The following is a 24,603-nucleotide window of genomic DNA, read 5'->3' as shown; positions in this document are numbered from 1 at the left end:
TTTCTGGGAGGTCGCAACTCGAAAAGATCGAGGACCAGTGGTTTTGTGGGTTTCTTTTCCTTTTTTTCTTTTTTTTAGCCTTCCAACAACAAATACACAAGAGCAAAAGTGTAAGGGGTGGATTCAATTGGTATGTCCGGCTAGCTAGCGTAATACCTCTAGTGGTAATCAATCCTCGCTTCAAAGGTCAAGGAGCATCATTAACCACCTTCAGTAGTTTGTTACAGGTTGTGTTCACAACCGGCACATTGTGTTGTATTTTTCTAATGTGTAGAAGCTCAGTACTGAATGCTTTTAGAGTTTAGTGCAACGTTGACAGTTTGTTTGTGCAGGCTAGAAATGAGAGGCCTGTTTTTACCTGCCTCTGTCTAAAATCAGAGATCTTTTTTTTTTCAAAAAAATACTGAGAATTCCGAGTTGTAAATCTGCCACAGTTGTCAATGCAAATGTGCCATGTGAGAAGCTTGACAGCGGTGGTTTAGGGTTGTGGGGGAAGTGGTCAATCCCTCCAGTTTGGGCCAGATGTGGGCACATAAATCTTTGCGTGTGTGATGTATTTCGAGGCAGTTTGGGCTTCAGTGTGGTGTTCACTGTATAATCACCCCTTCTGCTTGTTTTATGATTTTTCCACAACTGATCTGGTCTTCCCTTCACACACGCATATTGTAGGCCGGTTGCAGTACACATCCAGTCACCCAGGATCATACAGGTGAATTATACTGCACTTACAGATGCACAGTTTCGTCCATAAAAGGGGGTTCACCCTGAACTCTGTTTCCCCTGGTATGCACAGATTCTTGTCTGTGTCTATGAGCTCTCGCACATGTCGGTATTTCAACAATAAGAATGAAAGCGAGATTAATAGAGGAACAGAGAATAAGTTGGGTGGAGAACAAAGAGGCTCTGTGGTCCTTGTGGCCTCAGTTCACCGACGCTCCAATTGTTTGCCTCTAAAGGCTCCAATATGCTTCATGCACCAGCCGTCCGCAACCACTCAAGTATACATACTTGGCGCGCTCTCGTCTTTCATGGAGAGAGCTGCCACAGTTTTGCAAAAGAAGCGCTGACATGCTGAACCTCCTCTTTGCCCTTATGTAACTGGAAGTAAAGTAAGTCTGATGTATGAGGTTCACAGTTGAAACAGTCTTTCAGTGCAGTCATTCGAGGCGATTTCAGGTCGCACTGTCAATGTAAGAAAGGCCCATTTGAATGTTTACATAATTTGTTAAAATTTTGGGTGTGCTGGCTGTAGTACTGTCTCTGCAATCGTTTACACTAAAACTAATGATCATTATTGGAACTTTCTGTCTGCTTTAATGTAATTCCAGCCTGTTGACGTCCATGTGTCATGTAAGATGAATATAGTTTTCCACTATGCTCGAGTGATACATCTGTGGAAACAGCTTGAGGAAATAGAAAGTTCAAAGTACCATAGGAATGTTGCAGTTATTTCTCCTTAAGATGGGCATGTAAATTAAATGTTGTATAAACATTTACATTCCTGCTACAGGAATACTGTTAGCTGGGTAATGGAAAGAGAAACTCTGATTAAATACTGAGGGAATGTTACATTGATTCCTCCATTATTGCGATTTTTCCAGCATTATTAAAACTTTAGCTGCACACTTGTCCTACTTGTGTTGCTCTCTCCATGTGCTGTTGCATTTTTAAGGACCCCCAATTACCAATGTTTTAATTTTCATGTCTGGGTTGCACACTAACCAAAGCGACGGTTGGCCTTAACATCGCTTCCTCACCTCATCAGCACTCTACCACCGACTCACACACATGGATCTCCACATGCACACACACTGTGGGTCACACTGGATGTCATACTTTGAATTTTTGGAATTCTAGTCAGAGGCCTCGGTTGTCTTTTTTAGTCGGAGACATGGAGTCGTTTTTGTGAAAAGATAGAAGAGCTGAGCCTCCATCACACATCTGTGATTGTGGGATTTGGAATTTCAAAGTTTGCAGCTCTGAGAACATTTCAATGAGTGATCGTATTTCCGTACGTGCAGATGACATCAAGGCGCACATGACAGGGAATGTTTGTAGTAACAGATGTGCAAATTGGTGTGGACCAAGATGACTCTCCCTTTTCCCCGTCTCTTCCCCCCTCCTCTGTCTCTCTATCTATCCAACAAGTCCGATTAATTCTCACATTTTTCCCGCTTTGATCGCCCCCCTCAGAAGCAGCACAACCAGAGCTGTCGACGAAGCGAGAGAGGGAGCTCTCATAATTCAAAGGTAGATAAGGGCCTCTCTCCCTTACACGCTGCCTTCCCGTGCTCACTTCCACGGCGTTTTGACAGATTCCAGTGGAAAAAAGGGGAGGAATGTGAAAATGAGAGAAGGCAGGAAGCAAGAGGAAGGTTAGAGTAAAAGATGGAAGGAGATGAAAGAGGTAAAGGTGAAAAACTGCAATGCCGCACTGATGAGTGCGATGTGGCTATCAGTACATGATATAAATAGAATTAAATGAATAAATATCTACAATACAAATTGAAATTACTCCAAAAAGTATCACAATTGAAAGGGGAGAGTGAGGAAGAGTCTCTGATGCTTTTGGGGAGCGAGTACCAGAGGGTGGGAGCGGTAATGGAGAAGGCCCTGTTCCCTACCAGGTGCAGTGGTTAGTCCCGATAGGTGGGGACAAGAGGTTGGCGTCACCAGACCTGAGGGTGCTGTTGGGAGCATGTTGGTAAAGGAGCTCAGTCAGGTAGGGAGCCAGGTTGTGGAGGGCTTTATATGTGATGAGTTTGAAGTGGATACGTTGGGGGATGGGGAGCCAGTGGAGCTTATGAAGGACGGGGGTGTTGTGGTTTCAGGTACAGGAGTGGCTGGACAAGCATGCAGCAGTGTTTTGGATATATTTGAGATTCTTGAGGAATTTGAAGGATGTACCGCGGAGGACACTATTGCAGTAGTCTGGTCTCGAAGTAATAAATGCATGGATGAGAGTCTCTGCTGCCAGGTGGGCAGAGGAATGGACGGAGACAGCCGATGTTTTTGAGGTGGAAAAAGTCTGTTTGGGTGATGTGCTTGACATGTTGATCAAAGGAGAGGCTTTGGTTGAAGATAGGGCCGAGGCTGTGGAAGTGAGGGGAGGTGAGCACAGTAGAGCCGTCAGTGGTGAGGGAGAAGTTACTGGTAGATTTGGTGAGAGCTTACCTGAGCTCAACTTAAGCCTAAATAGGATCTAGTTCAGAGACTTTATAGCACTTAACATTTACTTATGCACTATCTCAGCAGAGAATTCTGGTTTGTAATGTTTTTCGGCCTGAAGCCAGGAGGATCTTTAGAAACATGACTCTTTTATTTCACGGGCTCTCTGGATGCAGGACCTAAACATTATTCAGAAAAAATGTCTTTGATGATATCATTACAGTATGGCTTCTCATTTGTCATAACTTAAAGTAACCATGTAGGGGATTCTTTATGTTTTTAGCTGGATTTCTTTCTTTGAAATAAAATATATTGATAGCTGGTATGTCACTCGGAGGCTCTGACTGTCGGGACCCCTGATCACTTTGGATCCTGGTTCTTCGCCAAGTCAGTTAGATGATTTATCGATGTGGAGGAGGGTAAGAATTTTGAGACAGTCTCTTCTGAATGTCGTTCTTTTGAAGAAGATGGATTAGGTCTCGTGTTTTTTCCAACAGGTGCACTGGAACTGGCTATAATTTGTGAGATATTATTGAATATCTCTTCTACCAAGAGGGCTGAGAATGACATCAAGTATAGAGCTCTAGAGGATGGAAAAGAAATAAAGAAGAGGCGAGGGGAGAAAGTGGGGGCTTTAACACAACAGGTCTTGTAGCTATATGGGCACATAGCAACTCCAGAGCCTATAGACAGACACATGCTGGTACTGTACCACAATAGTACGGCAGGAAGCCATCAGTCACACACTCTTACCATCACACATTTCATTTATCATCACATGCTAACGAAGGATTGGTTGTTATGAAATCAACAGGCAAGTCAGCCTAATCCTGTGATCTCTCCTGGCTGGCCTCAAGAGACTCTGTGCATGTGTGTGTGTGTGTGTGTGTGTCTGTGTGTGTGCCTGTTTCTTTGCCCGCATGTGGGGTCAAAAGGGTGGAGAGCAAGGGGGTAACTCCCAGTAATAGCAAGTGTCTGATTGGCTCTTGTTGCTGGCCCAGCACAATTTGATTGGCTGTCAGGTCCAGCAGTCAGAGCAGCGAGCAGGTAGGGGAGGGTCTTCGCTCTGCTCTGTTGCTAGGTTACAGGTATACCCAATAGATGTGGAGATATAGAGATAGAGTAGAGATAAGGATGGGGATGGGTGTGGATCTGAGCATGGATCTGTGTGTGAAAGTGTGTAGATGTGTCGGCGTATGTGTGTGTGTGTGTGTGTGTGTGTGTTATCGTCAGCGTCAGGGTGGGGTCGACAGGACTGAGGGTCAGGGGGGTGGAAGGAAGAGGGAGACAGAAAGGGAGCGACAACAAGTGAGAGATACCGAGGGATTTCTTGAAAGTGTTAAGAAAAGATGCAGGTTTGTGGCGTTTTAGTACAGAGTCTTGTTCATACAGACAGACATCATTTATCCACATTCCAACAATCCAAACTGACAGCCTATCCAAACAATTGAAATAGTCTGAAGATGGAGAGATCTAAAAAATGTTTTCTGTTTCTGTTCTGTTCAATTTTACTGTTTCTAAAAACAAATGATTGCATAGATTCTTCAGTTTGGAACGAGAACCAGAGAACCAGTCCTTAAAGTGCCACGTTTTCCCCGCCGACTTCCACAAAATTCACAGGTGAAGAAATGGAATTATGACCGGCCGGCAGACCCGTGGTCGCTTTGTAATTCATTAAAGTGCCGTTGTATTAATCACAGACTGCTCCAGACAACACTGCTTTGAGAACAGCTGTTCCGCTGCACTTAGATTGCAATCATAGAGCGGTCAGTCGCCACTAATCGGGGTCATTTATCAATCCGGAAGACCACACACACAAATGTGAACGCAAGGAAACGCACGCACACACACACACACGCACACACACACACACACACACACACACACACTGATCGATGGCTGGGCTAGGCCGGTAAGAGGGATTGATGGGCGCTTGGCTGGAACTCTTTATATATGTGTGTGTGTGTGTGTGTCAGTGTTTTGGCATGAGCACAGTGAGGCCAGGGAGCACACAAAACCTAAACATTTGTAAAGATTAACCACTAGTTGATTAAAATCTGTCAGTCTTATCACTAACAAACTACTTTGGCTGCACAACAAATAATATACCTTATACCTAAAGCTATACCTGTACCTAGTTTTACATGTTTCCACAATTTCCACCGTGCAAATCTGTTCAGATTCATTACAGTTAGATGAAAAATTCTTCAATCTCATCTCATGCAGACCACTCAAAGTCTGTCTCTACATACTTTATCAATTCACCCTTCAATCAAATCTCCCTGGCAGCTGAGCAAACTCCACCTACTTGAGACAGAAAAATGGACTTAGTGTTTTTTTTTGTCTGTTTCAAGGTCAAGATTGAATTTTCATGCTTAATGTTCGAATATGGACATTTATAATTTAAGCACCGTTATCATTCCTAGCTGACTCAACTCTAGTGTGCAGTACAAAACATACCTGCAGCTAAACAGTAAAAGCTTGTTAGTGACTAGAGTTCCACCTGCAGGCCCTCTCAAACACAATGAGACAACATCACAACTCTTGTCCGAAACACATTACTTGCAATGGTTTGCTCCTCGTCACAACCGCTTTCCACTGCGCTGGTGTGTTTTAACAGGAAGCTTGTACAGTAGGTCGACAATATGTGAAGCCTATATGAAAAACATAGTTTAGGTTTGTTACAAGTGGGTCCCCCTCAAAAGCTTTTATTAAAGCGTTGCACTAACATTGCTGGCGAACACAAAATGACTTAGTCCTGCAAGAAATATTGAAAACTTGACTATTTTTCTCTGTCGTCCACAACTTTCCCGAACATCTAACCAGACATGCACTGATCCCACCGACGAGTACAGCTCAAAAGATGTTGTGTCTGAAAAGGCCTAAAAGCATTTAGCGAGGAGGCAACTCTGGATGGATCTTGCAAGAGAATAAAAGCTGAAACATCCCTCTCTGGGCTGCATTTTCTTTTATACTTGCACATAAGTTAAATAATACTAAGCTTCTCTTTCCTCTCTGTTTTGAACCCACCGCCTGACCACCAATTTGTCAAGCAACCAATCAGGTTGCTCGTCAAGAAGTCAAACCTCAGTATTCTTTAAATGGTGTCTGTTCATGTCCTCTGCCTGTTGGGATTATATGTGTCCTGCAGAAAACCACTTATACCTCTAAACTCATAGAGTGACTGCAGGTCTAATTTTGTCATGTTCCTGAATTTGATCCAGCACTTTTATTATGGAGATCTGCTTATTCCCCAATTTACACAAGGTAAAATTAGGATTTTCAAGGCTTAAACAAACATTTCCTCAGAGATCGTCTTTGTTGCACAGCCCCAGGGTCTGTTTGGAGTTCTGAGCTTTCCTTAATGGCACTTTGGCATTGTTGGGGATGCTGTAAATGTAACACAACACCAGCCACTCTGAACCTTCCTCTGGGGTTGGAGTAAGTTTGATACAACAATATATCAGCTTTATGCTATACAGCCTCTGGCCGTCTGCAGCGAACTGCCACCCTCTGTAGAAAGTACAGGCCCTCTGCCAATACCTGAGCCTCCCTGTGAAAAGACAACAGTAGAGACCGAGCGTGGATGCTTCTGATGACTGGATCTTGTAAACATTCCCTACACTTGTCTTGACTCCTCCATGTTGCTCAGGCCAAGAACATTTGGCTGTCTGGGAAAGCTGTCAGACTGCTGAGAGAAAAAGAACGAAAGGGTGAGACATAGAGAGGAGAGAGATGAACAACGGGGGAGGAGGAGGAGGAGGACCTTTGCTTTATTTCAGTGCTGAGCTGATTATGGTGTAAATGACGCTCTCTAATTCGTAAATTCTCTCCTATATATTCCCTTTATGTGTCGGCCTCTTTATCCAAAATTCCTTTCAGCCTTTTCCTCAAATACGTCTCGTTCCCCAGAATTTCTTCACTCTTTTTTCTAGTCTTGTTAATTCTCATTTGTCACTTTCGTCTCATTTTTGCCTTCCACTTCCTTTCCACATCACCTCTTCCTGGCAGGTTATCACACATTTCGTCTGCTTTAACTCCTCTGCTCATTCTGTCTCTGTTTCCTCTCCCTTTTCCCTTCTTCATACTGCTGATTCATAATCTCTGTTTGGACAGAAAACAGAGGGATGGAGCTTCTGTCCTGATGAATAACAACAGGAATTGGGAGAGACACAGAGAGAGAAAGCGAGAGTGGGATACTGAGGCAGCCTCCTTTGCAAACTGTCTGTCTGGCTGGCACTTGGTCTCTCGGTCTATCTGCCAGACTGTCAGCGACTGTGTGTTTCTGTCTGTGTCAACGCTCTCGCCCTGAACCAAAATTTCCACACATCATGCGGTCAGGCTGAACCAGGTTTGGCTTACTACTGCTATTCTTAGGCCTCAGTGCCATCCAGAGTCTGTTTAAATAACAGGGCCTGTGTTCTGTTGTCTTTGTCTGTCTCCTTTTTCCAACACCTGGCCCCATCTTCACTCTCACACATTTAGAGTGCCTCTACCACTTAGCATTATGAGAAACGGAAAGAGGTGGAGCAAGGGAGGATGGGGCACTAATGGAAGTGTGAGGAAAAATTGAGGGAGAAACAAAAAGAGCAACGGAAAAGAAAAGCAGAGAGCAACGGAGATGCAGATTATGTGGCAGCAAGGAGGGAAAAGAGATGAAGGAGATGGGGGCGGAAATGGAGAACTGGGCGACCAAAGTGCAAAAGTGGGGGGTCTGACTTAAAAAGCAGGGAGATGTTCCTGGAGATAACAGACCAAAGCTTCAGAGTGGCGTTGTGGGGAACTCGCAGAAGGCCTTTCCTGTTTATTCACATCCCCTCCTCTTCCTCTCACTGCTGCATTTTTTCATCCCTCGCATTTCTTCTAGGGGTCGCACACAGTTAATGTGTACAAGCCGGACTGGAGAGTTAAAACCCTAAACGACTCAGCCTCTGTGTGTGTGCCCGCGAGAGAGAGTGTAGGGAGTTTGTAGTTTTGCTGACATACTGTGATCAAAAATGTAGGTCAAAGATGAACAATTTGCAAATGAGTTGGAGAAAGCAGGCAAAGAGAAATAGGGGGTGAGTGGGACTCGGCCACCGTGCATTTATGTGAGGTCGTGTAGGTGTGTGCTTACAGATTTTCTTTTTTTTCCCTGAGTGACCATTTTTAGAGACCACTCTACGTAATGAGCTGAGCGGTATGGCAAGGACGGAGCTGCATCACTAAGTCCTGCACGGCTTAAATCACACTGGCATCTGGCTTACACATACACAACCTGACAGTGTGTTGCATGTGTGTGTGTGCGTTTGAGCAACTGACAGATGACACAGGTATGAGTAGGTCTTAGGATTTGTTGTCAGTTATTAAATTAATCGCCAACTACTCTGATAATCAATTATAGTTTGGAGTAATTTTTTAAAGGGTACCTCCACCTATTTAATGCTTAAAAGTGTTTGTACAGGTCAGAGTACTACTGCATACGTGTTAAAAGTAGTACGAAGCCTTTTTGTGGTTCCAGAGGAAGCTGAATGTAATCTGATATCCAGTTAATGAATCTCCAGTGATGTCACTCAGTGGCTAAGTTGCATTGTGGGTGATGTAGGCACAAAGTGTTGAAAAGGAGGAAGAATGTGTGGAACGAGATAAGCGATATCTCTGGTTACTGTCAATAATGAGTCCAACAATTTGTAGGTTTTAAAACCTCATACCTATATTACCCACAAAGCAACTGCCACTGAGTGACATCACTCACTTATCAGATTACATGCAGCTTCCTCTGGAGCCACAAACGGCTTCACACTATTTCTTTTCACATATGCAGTATTGCTTCCCAAGACCTGTAAAAACATTTTGATGTGTAAAATTGGTGGAGTTACCCTTTAAGAAAAAAAAAGAAATATTCAAAAGTTTCCTTTCTTTGGATTGTGGACAAAATAAGACATCTGAAGACATCATCGTGGGCTTTTGGAAACAATAATCAACATTTTTCACAATTTTAGAGACCAAACAACGATCAATTAATCAAGAAAATAATCGACGGATTAAAGCTGCTGTAAGCATCGTCATCGTTTATCAAACTTCCGTTTTGCAGTTAGCAATCCCCTCCCTTTTCTCTACGTCACCGCATGAGCGGCGTGCGGTAATCGGCAGATATAGACAGGACCGCCTCCTTATGGAGTTCTCTGTCCTGATTGGATAAAGTGGGCAGGGGTACCAGAACATTGTATTTCTCTTTTACTGCATGAGCAGGAGGAGGAGAGACATGGGTTACCGGCCAAACACTCTATAACAGTGATTACTGTTGGAATATAGAGCTATTTAATACTTATCTTAATAAAAACACATCACAGCAGCTTTAATTACTTTATGAAAACAATTATAACTCGCAGCTCTAGAAGGTTTAAGTGTGACTAAGCCTCCCTCCTCTCATGTGTTTACATATGATGCATTTTGTCTGCTGCGTTTTCACCCTCATCCTCTTCGTATATCTATGATTAACATAATTGGGCAATGGCCTCGCACTTCAGGACATGAAGCAAATAATTTCACTTAATGAATCTGTCTTAATACTTGACCTTAATTGCAGTTCTCTCCCTCGTCCTGCCTCTTTCCCTCTCCTGCGAGAGTAAAGCTGCAGAGAGGAACGGCTGGCTAAGGGTCATAAATGACTCAAATATTTAGCTTCTCTGAATGTTTTGAATAGCTCCGTTTTTATGCCGCCTTCATAAATTTCAGATAAATCGACATGTTTTTATTTTTTGCCAGAGCCGTATCCATAATCCAAACACAAAACTTGGCTTTCTTCTTAGATCTTGGCGGGGGAACATAAAGGTACAATTTGCTGCTGATGCGATTAAATAAAACGCTGTTAATATTTGCGGTGACGTGTCCTCTTAATCTCTCCCTCTGAAGTGTGTCTAATTTTCAAATCAGGCTTACTATTGTACGATTCTCTCATGACTCAAAGGGTGAATGAATTGGTGGGTTACACAGTAAGAGTGAGTCACTATCAAAGCTATATTTGTGCATGAGTGTGTTTGTATTTGTGCTTGTGTGTGACTGTGTCTGCCCTGCCTGCCTGACTGCCTGCCTGTGGATGCATGTGTGCAACTGTGTGTGAAGTTAGCCAGCAGTAGCAGAGTTATGAATCAGATCAAACACACACATAGTGACACCAGAGCAAACACACACACACACACACACACACACACACACACACACACACACACACATACACATAAACACACACACACACACTACTGGTGGTGGACCGAGCTGAAGGGCCCCCGGCCGGGTGCGACTTTGATCCTCACCACAACATCCGCTCTTCCACTCCAACACTGCTTTTCTGCTACTCGTCTGTCTCACGTGCCCCTCAAGACACTTACACCGGACTCAAGTTACTCCTCTCAGATCCTCAAATAGAGCTCAGTGTGCCTTCAAACACAGAGGATCCTCCTGTTGTAACTGGACACTCAGTGTGTAGCATCCAGATTTGGAGCCCGCAGATGGGCTGCACGGTCTCCGAGGGAGGGTTGTGGTTAGTGTCACCATCTCAATGGCCATGAGAGTAATAATAACTCAGTTATATATGCTGAGTTGTGAGCATGAAGGGGTGTTTTGTTTGATGATGAGCCAGAGGTGAATATGTGGTGCCGGGTTGCCTTCTTTAATCTTGGTGTTATATTACTGAGATGTAATTTGCATCGTTATTCCACACGAAGGAGATTTACTCAAAGAAGTGTTTATATTGATTAAAATATGAACTGAAATAGATAAGACATCTCTCCAGCTTTGTGTTTGTTTGTTAAAGGAGACCTTCTATGCTTTTTCGTTTATAAAGGTTTTTGTTCATGCAAAAGATCTTGAAACATAAAAAAGATCAAAGTCTGCATCAACAGAAGCTCCTCTCTCCCACAGAAAACACTGCTCCTGAAATGCCTCGCCAGTAGTCCCGCCTTTAATTCTGTGACATCATGTCACACATTTGCATCATTTATGCCTAGCAGCCAGTTTGGCACGCAAGAATTTATTTATCGAGCTGCTCTGTTGTTGTTAGCAGTGCTGGCTCAGGCGTGTTTGAGCTGACCAATCAGAGCAGACTGGGTATTCACAAGCGTTTATTACAAGAACGATGACTGTATGTATTGCTTCTAAAAAGCAATCAACCAGGTGTTTTATTACAATAAACACAGTATTGTCTTGACTTTGTCCAGTTGATCAGATGTTGTGACGGTAAAAAAACACAAAACCAGAAACATGGAAAAATATAATAGAAATCCATATGAACTACATGCTAAGCTGTGACCTCCTCAGCAAGATATGCAGTGATACATCCTGTGTGATGTGAAAATCCCTCACAACCAATGGAGATGATGATAAGATGTAGAGAACAACTGTGTCAGATTTAAGTATCTCGTGAGGAGAGTGGAGCTAATACGCTAAATTTTAACATGTCAAACCTGATAAAACATCTTCAGGGCTCATCACCCGAAGGAGCACGATTAATTTACTGTAATAAGAGAAGAGAAACTAGCAAGGCAGCTCATGCCTCAGCAATCCCTGAATAAGCAAGTTGTAGAGTGATGATGCTAAAGATACATAATTAATTACACAGAGATATATAATTACTGTACTGAGGAAGAAAATTATAGCATCAGATGAGCAAAAACTTGGCAGAAAACACAAGATTGTATCATCTCCTGTTTCCCTTGAGCTTAGTCACACCCGACCTGTTGAACTAACGGGATCACATCTCAGTAGCTGCACACTGCTAATAGATGCGATCTAAATATTGTTTAAATATAATAACTCTCTTTTTTTTTTTAAAGACGGTGTCAAATAATGTTGTAACTTATAGGAGAATGTGTGACCTAACTGCATTGATCGCTTGTGAAGAACCGATCATAGATACAATTGTAGTGTGAATTAGGGCTGCACAATTAATATCTTTAATTCCGTGACTTTATGACATCATGCTAGGTCACCATGTCAAACATTTACACAATTTATGCCTAGCTACTAGTTCGGCACGTAAGAATTGATTAAGCACAGTTGCTCTGTAACGGTGCTGGGTCAGGCATGTGTGAGCTGACCAATCAGAGCAGACTGGGTATTCAGGAGGGGGAGCCTTAAAGAGACAGGAGCTAAAACAGAGCGTTTCAGACAGAGGGGGGAATACAAAGCTGCAGGACTGGACAGTATGAGACAACCGATGTGTTTCTTGAGAAATAAAGCATGTAAACCTGTTCTAATAGTAACCCAGAACAGAATTATGAACCTGAAACTGAGCATAATATGTCTCCTTTAAGGTCTCTCAGAAGTAACCTGAATTTTTTGCCCTATTGAAAGTAATCCAGTTAACTTTTGTCTGAACAGTGTGAAGAAGAACTGCTAAATGCCAAAGCAGCAGGTTTTGCATGTTGTAGATTTTCCAGCATATAAACAAATAGATATTCGCTCACACAATGAAAAGAAAAGAAGAAAGATGACAGGGGTGTAGAGGTTTAACGTTTGATATTCAGTCTTTCTGCAAGGTTTATTCTCAATAACATTTCATCAGTTTTTCACCATACAATATTGGTTTGGCGAGGAGGATAAAGCCTGATTGTTGTTGTCCAGATGTTGATGCCTGGAGCCATAAAAATCTTTGCGTGGCTTGACAGCAGATCGAAAAATGATGAGCTGAAGTTAGGGACCATCTTAAAAGAGCATGCAAAATGTCCAACAGAACTTTTACGTGGCTTCTACAGTAGTTAGGCTCACTTCAGACTGTTTTGTTGTTGAAATACATTCAGTTTTTATCACTTGATTAATTGAGGTACAGTGCTATTTTGTAATTTCCAACCCAGTAAATTAACAGATACAGATAGAAACTTTGCATTATCGACAGCTTATCTCTCAGTGGCCCTTAACCCTGTCTTTAAGAAACCCAACCAATGTTGGAACATGAGGACTGGCGGTGTACTGCCGATGAATCTGAATTTCTGTCTGTTGTTCTGGACACAGTGTTTAGACAAGCCTCCCTGTAATCCCCTCGACTAGAACTTGGCTGCTCCTGCTTTGGAGGAGATGAAGACAATGCTTCTCACTATGGAAATGTGCTCAGACTCTTTGATGCTTTATTCACTTCAGCTTTTTCAAAGGACATGTCCAGTTCTCCGGCTCCCTCACACCTTCCCCTCTCTCTAACCCCTCCGCCCCCACCATGCCGGCTCTGATCGATCCGACGATGTCTCCCAGTCCCACATGTCATCTTTTTTCTTTGACACAGCTCTCCTCTCACTACTGCTTGGTATTCTGGAGTGGGAATGCATGCACCATCGCAGATCCATCAGCTCCGATCGGAATGCCGCACCACGGCTTGGGGAAATGGAGGGATGAGAGTAGAGAGAGAGAGAGGAGAGAGAGAAAGGGGGAGGAAGGGAGAGAGAGGGCAGGTCAGTGGCTTGTCGACATCCTTCCGGGACCAAAGCCTCAAACTGACAGCGAGAAAACGAGAGACAGAGAGAGAGAGAGAGAGGAATGGGGGAGGACAAGAGTAAAGGCAAGAAAAAGAACTCCTTTTCATTTTTGAGGGGCCACTATGGTTAATATCCATTTCTTTTCAAATCAGCCTCTCTGAGGAATTTAAAGAGCATTCGGGTTCGTATACCCCGTTTCCCTTCGAGCTCAAAGGATTCCATGAGGACTGTGTGTACTTGTATCCACAAAAGAATATATTTTTAGAGTCTAGGTTCATAAATGAAAACTCTTGTATTTGTTGTATTCAGGCTTCATGTAGGAACTGTACATTAGATTAATGGAGACATCATGAATACAGAGGAGGCCAGTGAAATGTACTTCTCTCATTAACTCACTGAACTCACATAGAACTGGATTGGGTCCCTGGGTGCTGTACGGTGGTTGCCTACTGCTCCTCAGGGATAAGTTAAATGCAGAGAACAAGTTTCATAATGTTGTACTTATGATGAATGCATGCGGGCAATAAATATCTTCTTAAAGGGTAACTCCACCAATTTTATGCATTAGAGTGTGTTTACAGGTCTACAGGTCTTGGCAACCACCAAGACCTGTGTGAAAAAGTGAAAAAGTAGTATGAAGCCTTTTGTGGCTCCAGAGGAAGCCGTATGTAATCTGTTAAATTACCTCCAGTGATGTCACTCACTGGCTAGTTGCATTGTGCTGCAAGTTATCCTTTAATGGAGGAACTGATTTCTTTCAATTGGGCTACACCCACCAACCTTACCGAAGAGTGCATCTACTCGGGAGTCTCGTGCTGGTAATAGCACGGCTGTAACGTCAGCTAGCTTAGCGGTGACGTGCACTTCTGTCTCTGATATGGTTGACGGGTGTAGCTCAGTAGAAAGAGTGCTATCTAGCTATATTATATTTGAGAGACGGCAGACATCTCTATGGCCTATATCTCCAAAACTCAGCAACTCAGACCAAAACAAAATCTAGATGAATAAATAAACTAGCAACAGCATGACTGTACTTCTCATTATGTTCACTACTTGCAGGCCTTCGTCTGTCACCGTAAACTTCACATCAGTTCAGGTTGTAGTTTAAATGTGATATACAGTACACTGCCCCAGATGTAATAGGCTAATAGAGTCAGCCATTTGTAGCCGGTCATTGTGCCCCAGGGTGGGATTTCTGACTCAAGTGTATTCCAGCGAAACTCTGCGCGGTCCAGTCCACACGCAGCTTCGCACATTTCTCTGTTATGCACACTGTACTTTTATATCATCAGCTCACTTTCCTCCCTTCAGCTCGCTCATCATCTTTCCCCTGTCAGAGCGAAGGGAGAAGCAGACAAGCGCTGATCATATCGATGTTGTCTCTCTTCTTCATTTATCGCTCTCTTTCTTTTCAAAGCCTCTCCATCCTCTCTCTGTGTGTTCTCCCCCATGGCTTCCCTCTACAGCAGTGCGTTGCCTTGGTAATTACCAGTTGTCTTAAACAGACAGATGGAATAAGAGAGAGTGACGGGCAATTTTCCCAGTGCCTGTTTTTTCCCCGCGTACGTGCACGCAAGTCCCTTTTTATTGCGTGTGTGTTCTGTATGCACGCGTCTTTACTTCTGTCTCCTTCCTCACCCCCCCGCCTCACTCTCTGTGAGTTTGCGTTTGTGCACGGCTGATGTGTGTTTGCGAGTGTGTGTGTGTGTGTGTGTGTGTGTAGCAGACGTGGGGAATTACCTGACAGAATGTGTTAGTCCAGGATGGGAGTGGGACAGTCTCATCTCCTGCTGTTGTGTTAGCCATTTTAGATGCCAGGTGTCACTCCGGACCTCTGCGGGGGCCCCCAGGAGGAATCACTACTGTCCCCTCCTCTTCTATTCTCTCCCCGCATGCCCCTAACACAGCGCTGGAGTAAAGAAAAGAAACTCTTTAAACTGTCAGGGCAAGAGAGGACATGAAGGGTGGATGGAGAAGGGTGGTGAAAGAAGGCAGGAGCAGAAAGCTTGGTGTTATGTGTGACTGTCGATGTCACCTACACGCATTCATGTCTAATTAACTTTTCTCTTTCAGGCCGGCATGATCAGGATGGAGCAGGAGGAGTTTTTTATCGAGCCGGTGGAGAGCGGCGATGGAGTGATAGAAGAGGAGGAGGAGGGAGGAGGAGGAAGAGGGAGGACACACATCGTCTATCGCTCCTCAACCGTAAAGAAAGCGCCCATCAGCAGCGCGGCGGCAGACTACCACTCCAGAGGTCAGTCTGCGGCTCCCACTGTGCCATCCTCCACTTTTATGCACCCTTCACTGGATGCTTCACATGCACACTTCAGCACTGTGCTCTATTTAACTCCAGCTCCTCCAGTAGCCACATGTGGAAATTATTTAACGCCCCCTGACTGCAGGCTGAGTAATCATTCTCGCTTAATTTTAAACAATTTTTCTTAACTTTTTTCTTCTCTGCGGCCCCTGAAACAAACTAGTGTCTCAAACCATTCTTCCCCCATACACACCTGGTTATATAATCTATAATCTATTGTATGCAAAGACAGTGAGTCACACCCTGCTGTCAAAAAGATTACACCTACACACACTCAAACGCATCCGCCTGTCACCGCGCTAAGGAGTGACATATGGTGAAACTCGTGTTTGACTGGTAAGGTAGCACCCTCCGTGTCTTTTATAGAATTATACGCTGCCTTGGCTGCCTTAACAATTAACAGCTGGCACTCAAGGCTTCGCTTTCTCGTCGTGTCTGCCTCCATTTTCCACTCTGCAGATGAAATAAATGAAGTGAAACAACAAAAGGCCTGTTATTTTGGAGGGAGCATAATACTTACAGTTTGGCATAGCATATCAGCTCAAGGATTAGAGGGAGGGAAGACAAATACGTATTCAAACAGGCTTTAATACTGAAGGTCTGAGCATTATCACACGGGCACAAATGTATTTTCATCATAAGAGTTCATCTATTCATCTGTTTTATATTGTGTAACTCCCAAATCTTTTTTTTTTTTTTTTTTTTTTTACAATTAAATGAGAAAAACAAAATCTGGCCTTTTTTCATGCAGTGAAATGAGGCTGTTGAACTTGCTTCAAGGAGTGGTCCTTGAATCTATTTAATCAGCTGAATTCATCGTACTGTGTTTTTTCTCTTTATCTCTTAGCTGAACACAAAATAAGTGGAAGTTTTAATCAAATTGGAATTTGGAAAATGCATCTATTTATCCTTTTAAATAACCCAAAGGAACAAAAAGCATCAAAAATGTCTTTAATTGTACAATTCTTAGTCTAATGTGTCGCCTTCAAAGCTCCCAAAGGTCCAGTACATGTATGTAGGATTTAGGAGGGTCAATTGGCAGAAATGGCCCAGAACAGACAAATCAAACACTAGCTCTAGAGAGGCCGTCTCGTGTTTTTTTTTGTTTCTTTTTGCATTCTCAATCTTTTAATATTTTATTTATCCTAAGACTGGGTGGAGCAGTTAATGTGCATTAACATGTGTAGGATAACATTTACATTTAGTGATACTTAATTAATATTAAAGACATATTATGCACATTTTCAGGTTATAGTTTCATTTTGGATTAGTGCTTGAATAGGTTCACATGCTTTAATGCTCAAAAAACACATCTATTGTCAGCAGTGTTTTCCCCCTCTGTCTGAAACGCTCCGTTTTAGCTCCTGTCTGCTCTGATTGGTCAGCTCACACACGTCTGAGCCAGCAGCACTCTGTGTCTTCAGTCGGCTCTGTCGTGTTTTCAGCTTCCAGTTAGCTTGTCTACGGTGAATATAGGCATCAGTTACGCAAATGAATGTGATATGGTGACGTAGTGATGTCAAGAAGTCACAGAACTAAAGGCGGGACTGCTGACGAGGTGTTTCAGGCACTTCAGGAGCAGTGTTTTCTGTGGGAGAGAGGAGCTCCCGTTGGTGCACACTGAAGGACAGGAGAAAACGTAAAAGCATAACAAGTCTCCTATTAGAGCTTAATTAAAATTATTGAAAAGATTTGTTTTGGAAAGAATCTGCTTATTATTTAATACACATAAATTTCATACAGTGGCAGAGGCAGTTTGGGGAAGGTTATTTTTCCTAATTACATAGAAACTTCATCACTGGTATTGATTTTTTCCCCCCTTCAGGTGCGTTAAGATTTTGAAAACGTGCACCAAATCAGGATACAAAACAAAAGGGGGAAAAAAATCATAGAAAACAGAATTTTCAGTATCGACAGCCGCACTGTCAGAGGGTTGAGAACTTGGCTTGCTGGACAAAAACATTACTACAATGCACGCCTCGGGCTTATGTCAGTGGAAGTGGCTGCCCGATCACCGTGATTGATCCGATGCCTGCAAATCAATCAGTGGTGACCTGAACCAGTGCAAGAGTCTGCACCTCAGCTAATCACCAAAGCAAAAATACTCTCACAGAAACAAGTCGGCCATGTTGTACAGGAGCGAGCCGAAGCGCTTTATAACGAGTGTATCGCAATAGATGTGATCTGTGCGTCTTCCTATTCTGAGCAGTTGACTCGAGAATGTCTAATAATATACAGAGAGAGAGAGAGTTTCCATAGGAACACCCAGTGAGGACAGACTGCATTGGAGTAACACAGATCTGCTCCCTCTGTTACTGATACCTGGCAGTACATCCACATACGTTCACACACACACATGTGAGCACGGGAATGCACACCCTGAGAAAACCTATACAGAAGTCACACACACAAACACACACACACACACATATATATATATACATACAGGATGTAACCACAAGCGGCTTACACAACTCCCTTGATCATACATTTACACTTCTGAACACACATACGTGGACACAGACACACACACACACAGAGAGAACACGTCTCACTGCTCCTTGTTGCCTTTGAATCTTTCTTTCTAATGAAGAGTGGGGTGCAGATCAATAGCGTAGGATAGAACAGGCCACAGTGTGTGTGTGTGTGTGTGTGTCTGTGTGCGTGCATGTATGGCGTGGGCATGAGTTCTGTGGTCGTCTGGCTTTGAGTGCCGGGATTTTCAAGGCTAAGCAGACAGACAGACAGACAGACAGACAGACAGACAGATGAGCAGGCATGTGCTGCTCCCAGTAGCATTTGATGTGGATCTCTCTCTCTCTGTCTTTCTGTGTTTCTCTTGTCTTTTTCCTTTTTATCTCTGTCTTAGCTATTCTAGACCACAACATTATGTAAACATAGGTTTACCTTCCAGTTGTTACATCACATCACTGTAATATCACAGCCACACAGGGAGCACATTATAGATCTGCTTTTCCAAACCAAATCCTTTCCCTCTCTCCTCTTTGATTTCCATCATATTCTCTTCCTCACACGATCACTCCGCCTTGTAGATCAATCAGGGACATTAGCGAATTAATTAATAATCAATCAATCATTTCTGGAGATCGCCTTCGCCAAGCCTGCTTAATTCACAGCCAGTTATTGAATGTTGGACTCATTTCCTGGCTAAAGACGGAGGGAACGGAAGTTATATTTAGCAAGGTAATAGAGGAGCTCAAGAAGAAGAGAAAGAGAGATGAAGAAGGAGCGAGATTGATCGGTTTCTTACACCATAGGCTGAGGAGGTGTGAATCAATGTCCTAAGTGGGGAGAGCAGGTTTTATTATTAATGTGGCACATTTGTCAATTAATCGCCGCAGTGTTAGAAAACGAAGGATTGCCATTCATTTTTGTGCTGGGCGGACAGAGGTCCATCCTTCAATCTGTCTTTTCCTCCAGCCCCTCACAATTTCATTTTATCTCCTCCTTTCATCTGTGGTTGTGATCAATGTTTTTCTGTTCTTCTTATTTTATTTCCTCTCCACCCTATTTTTCTTCTGGGTTTGCCCCAAACAAACTCTCATCTTGCTTTCTGGAGTCCATACACATGTTTTTCTTTCTTTTTTTCTTTTTTTTTTTACTTCTGGACACTCAGGGTGGCGTTTAGTATTTGTCCAGTGGGATTGGGCTGTCTGTGTTGGTGTGTTGCTATAACTGCGTGTTATACAAGCATGTGTATTTGTGCCAGTGCAGTGTTGTGTCCAGGGTACTGAGGCATGCCCAAACAAAAGCACTACCACAGGGCTTTTTCCCATAATCCCCCTCACCTAGTCCGCTACCTGGACTAAACTCCCACACAAATATCATGCATAAATGTCACCATTTTTTTTATTTATTTCTTTTCTTACTTTTTTACTACATTCAAAGTAATACATTTGAGGAACTTGACAAATATTGTACTTGTTACTGCACCATCTTCTCAATTAATCGATTCTTTGTTTGGTCTATAAAATGGTGGAAAATGTCCACTGGAAAATACTAACATCTAAGATGCTGAATTCATAGATTTTTGACTCTTGTCCCCTTTAACAAATGAGTCAAGCCAATCAATACATTTTCAGAATAGCCGGTGATTAATTTAACAGTTGACACCTAATCGATTAATATATTTATTGTTGTGACTCGTTACTTTTCAGATTGTCATACCCTTCCTTTCCAGTCAACACCTACGTCCAAATGTGATTATTTTTAATGTGATTTTTTTCCCGATAAACTGGAGGATTAAGTGGGGATTACTTCTTAAGATAAATAAACAATAATATGATAATATATTTAAAACGATAAAATATAATTAACGCGTTTAGATCAGCTGGAAAATGCATCGTCACAAAGCTGAAAACAAAGGAGTTGCCTTTTTACAGATTTGTGGTTCTCACAGGAAAGGTACGCTACAAACAAACGACGATCTTATAGAATATGATGCGTTGCTGTTCATTAAACTACCCAACATTTTAGCTAAAGTAGTTAGCTCAACCTTAAACATCTATAGCAGTAAAACGCACCATACACATGAATGTATGAGTAATTACAATCTAATGATATCTTATATGATAATAACAGTCACAGGGAACATTGTGGGTAATGTGGGCACCAGGTTTCGTTCTGCTGCATCAACTTTGATCATTTGATTTAAAACTGTCCATAATGAGTCCAACAGTGTTGAAGGAGAATGCGAGACCAGTGGACTGCTTTGGAAATCCTGGCACCTACATTACCCACAATGCAACTTAGCCACTGAGTGAAATCTGTCGAGGGCATTTATCAGATTACCTGCAGCTTCCTCTGGAGCCACAAAAGGCTTTATACTATATTACTTCTTCACACAAGCAGTAGTATTTCCCAAGACCTGTAAACACACTTTAATGTGTAAAGTTGGTGGAGTCACCACAGTGTTGTATTAGAGCTTTTACTTATCAAAAGGATTTGAATATTTCTTCTAGCACTGTTTGTATGCTATGTTTTGGTGGCATGCTAACAGTCATTCAGCTGTGTTCTGGGCTCGTGTTCACAGTAGGTTAAAGGACCGTGTTACAAAAATGGAGCCCTTTGCAGCTGACTTGTTTTCCTTGACATTTCAGAGATCTGTATTGTTCTCAAGGCAGAAAGGCTCCCTGCAGCCTCTGGGGGGGAAGCCATAGCAATTAGCTGGTGGTCTGACAATGGGCGGAGGACTGAGGCAGCTACACAGGACCCCATGCGTCTGCACAAAGCCAGCACTCGTTTTTGCCCCTCAGGCGCTGCTCTTCTGTGCTGTTCTTGTATGTTTTGTGCTTAACTGTATTGTGCTTTGCTGGTTCTGTTGATGTGAGCGGGGGTTAGGTCACTGACGTCGGTGTGTGCCACGTGGCACCGCACCGATACGATGACGCCTCAGCTTTGGCTTTGAGAGGAAGCTGGAGGGGGTCAGACAGAGGCCAGTGGTGCTAGTCACTGTAGCTTAATGTCTGCCTCTCGCATCCTGAAAATGAAGGGGGCTCCCTCGAGAACTCACCCTTTCTCTCTCTCTCTCTCTCTCACTTTACTCCCTCCTCCTTGCGCTGTCTCTGTCTCTGCTGGTGTGACACAAGGATAGTCATATGGTACAAGGGTTTTTAAGTGGAGACTCGTGACTAAGCACTTCTGCTCTGATCTTAGCACAGACACACACACACACACACAAAACATAAATGGCCTGAACTCATGCTCAGTATATAACAGAGGGTCCCAGCAGACACTTTGCAGTACAGCGTGCCTCTTGTTGGACTCCCAAAGAGCCACCTGAAAACCTCAGAAAGGTGACATTCTTCTGAGTTCATTAAGAGGCTTATTTGAGAGGCCGTTGTAAGAACATCCTTTAATCCATTTGCTTTGGATCTGCACGTGGACAACTTTGATGGGAAATTACGGTTTCATACAACCCTGGTCTTATTTTTGTAGTTTTGGTTGTCGTTCCAACAGCAAAAAGAAATCTGATTGGAAAAAGAACTCACAGTCAGACGGTCAGATGGGTTTTTAAACACACGCTCGAGGTAAACCAAACTTTTTGGGAAGTGAAAACAAAGTTGAACACTAAAATTATGTTTCTTGTAAACATCCATCATAGTTGAAAGACCAACATCATGGTTCAACTTTGACCTGCTGTTGTTGCCGTAGTTGTGCGACAGTTTTCCTCTGCATCGAGGCAGGATTACTGACTTTCAGGTGTGCTCACTTTTTCTTTTTCTCCAAAATAAAGTGATTAGTAAGTGAAAGTAACAATAGCTGGTTGATCTAACGATTTTAAATCTTGATCCATCTTGAAGGTGTCTAAAATCATAGAGATCACAGTATTTAATGTCCTCTTACTGTTTCCAAACTTCACATAACCTCACTGACAAGCAGATGAGCACTACATGAACAAACCAATAGAGTAATGTGGCCAACTATATATGTATACTGATTGGATGAATAACTTCACACAGCTCTTCTTGTGGTGACATTTTATAAACAATGCAACATGGACGAGGAGATCGAGCCACAAAATAACCTTTGATGCAATGTTGTGTTTTATTTTTAATTGTATTTATTTGACCTGTATTTAACCTGACAAGTCACTAAAGGTGCAAAATGCAGGAATTTCTGTTGAAAACATGAAAAAAAAGAACTAAAATTATCAACAGACAGAAATAACAGTTTTTACATTATGATGGCTACTGGAGTTAGCATGCTAACCAGCTAGCCCCGGCCCATCCCTGCCCAATGCTCCTGTGCTTACGGTGTAAACACCAACACTCCTCTACTGCTCTGTTCTCCCAGTCTGAACCACCAGATGTTGCTATCAACCACTCCATTGTTATCAATAGGACATTTCCTTAATAATAGCAGAAACATTGCATTTTTACAATCAGGTTCCTCAATACAACGCTCATCTCTTTTCTAATTGCCACATTTACGCCTCTTGCCATTTCCTGGCCCAGCCCCCTGAAGCACCATGTTCCCATTCCAACACTGTCTTCCCATTTGCCCCAAAGCAGAATTGTGTGTCTAAGCCCTAGTCTAAATTAAATCAGGAGCTGCCTGTCCTTGTTTAAGCTTCAAAACCCAGTAGTTTAAGAGGGGAATTCCTTCACCATATATAGCCTATGTAAACAATGTCCTTTGCCACGGCTTGTCTGAGGCTGAGCATTTTTAGCATGAAAAACCCAATGTTTAGCGGCAAATTCCAGGATTCGGAAACATAAACTCCAGTGAACCATTATATGGACGATAAATACAGGCTGTGAAGCTCAAGATAGCTGTTCAGAATGCAAGTATAGCCTATGCAGGAAAAGAAGGTGTCAGGTGGAGATTTTTCAATTAAATCTTAAGTAGGATCCAGTGTGAGGAATTCAATTTCAGCTTCTTTTATCAAAGAAATTAATGCAAAACTGTTTTGGCATATCACCCACTTGTTTTGTGTCCATCTAATAAAACTGGCTTTAACATGATCCTGGTCTCAGATCAGCTGGTTGTTCAGTTCTGGCCAGCTTATCGCAGCAGCTGCTGCTTATTTCAGGTCCACAGAGCAGCGGCACCACACTGTTTTACAGCCCGAATTATGTACAGAACATGTGCTTTATGAATGTAATAATGTGCAATGCTATATAATAATATGGGCGTTATATTAGGCAGTAGGGATCTACTTTGCTTCAGCAGTGTGTGTTAGCGCATACCTGCATAAACGTGCGCACAAGCAGCCAAGCATGCACACACAAAAGAACAAACACACACACACACACACACACACACACACACACAGATACAGTATATATGTCTGAATGAGTGCTGGCCCAGGTGTGCCTCTGGGAGGAAATTACAGTGTTAGGAGGGGAAGTATTCCAGCAGCCAGCTGCTTCCTCTCTCCCTCTCTGCGGCCACTGGCTCTATCCCTGGAGAGCACGACTTTTCACCACACTCAGCATATGTGTGTGTCTGTGTGTGTGTGTGTGTGTGTGTGTGTGTGTGCCCACAGTCAAGCATTCCTGCATGTGTGTGTGCTTCCCTGCGCATTTGCAGGGTTTTTTTCTTGCCTATTTTACTCGTGACTGACTGGCAGCTTTTGCGCGTCGACCGGTGTGCGAGTGTATATTTGTCCATGTGCCTGCGCTGCGTCCCTCTGTGTGTGTTCTCCCTCTGGCTCGTCTGACTCCTCACCTGCTAGTAAGCTCCCAGCAGGCCCTCCATTGAGCCATCACTCAGTGTGCCACAGCGCTGCCTTTAAACAGAGGAGGTCTCCAGGGATAATAGCAGGGCGCGGCCGACCTCTGCTCCAGTCTGCAGCCACCGCTGCTGCACTGACCCACACACACAGTCTGTGTATGTGTCTGCGTATGTGTGTGTGGGTTTCTGTCGGTACGCGAGACAAAGAGAGAGTGAGTGAGGAGAGGATGAGGTGGAGAAGAAGGGAAGCCTTGGAGGGATAAAGGGCTATAGTGTTATTACAGCCTTAGTGATTGAGAGAGCGTCACTATAATCATGGTGATCATAGTGTTTTGACAAGATTAGCACCTTTCTGAGCCTTGATGGTGCTTCAGATGTTGTGTTCATATTTTCAGTTCCAGACTCTTGATGATGATGTTAAAATCCTGCTACATAGCTAAGTGTGTTTCCTTGTATTTTTTTTTTTTTTTATAT

The 24,603-nt window shown here is 43.1% G+C and overlaps 1 protein-coding gene across 1 annotated transcript in view; it reads left to right on the top strand.

Moving 5' to 3' along the window:
* The window catches only part of LOC141013384 (A disintegrin and metalloproteinase with thrombospondin motifs 2-like), a 124,390-nt gene that overhangs the window by 39,424 nt on the left and 60,363 nt on the right, over positions 1-24,603 (top strand). Inside the window, exon 3 of the mRNA XM_073487091.1 lies at positions 15,687-15,867. Coding sequence (XP_073343192.1) covers positions 15,687-15,867 — 181 coding nt within the window. The remainder of the gene's footprint in view (positions 1-15,686; positions 15,868-24,603) is intronic.

Source organism: Pagrus major, chromosome 18 (genome assembly GCF_040436345.1).
Source record: "Pagrus major chromosome 18, Pma_NU_1.0".
NCBI lineage: Eukaryota > Metazoa > Chordata > Actinopteri > Spariformes > Sparidae > Pagrus > Pagrus major.
This window is presented reverse-complemented; position numbering and strand designations above follow the sequence as displayed.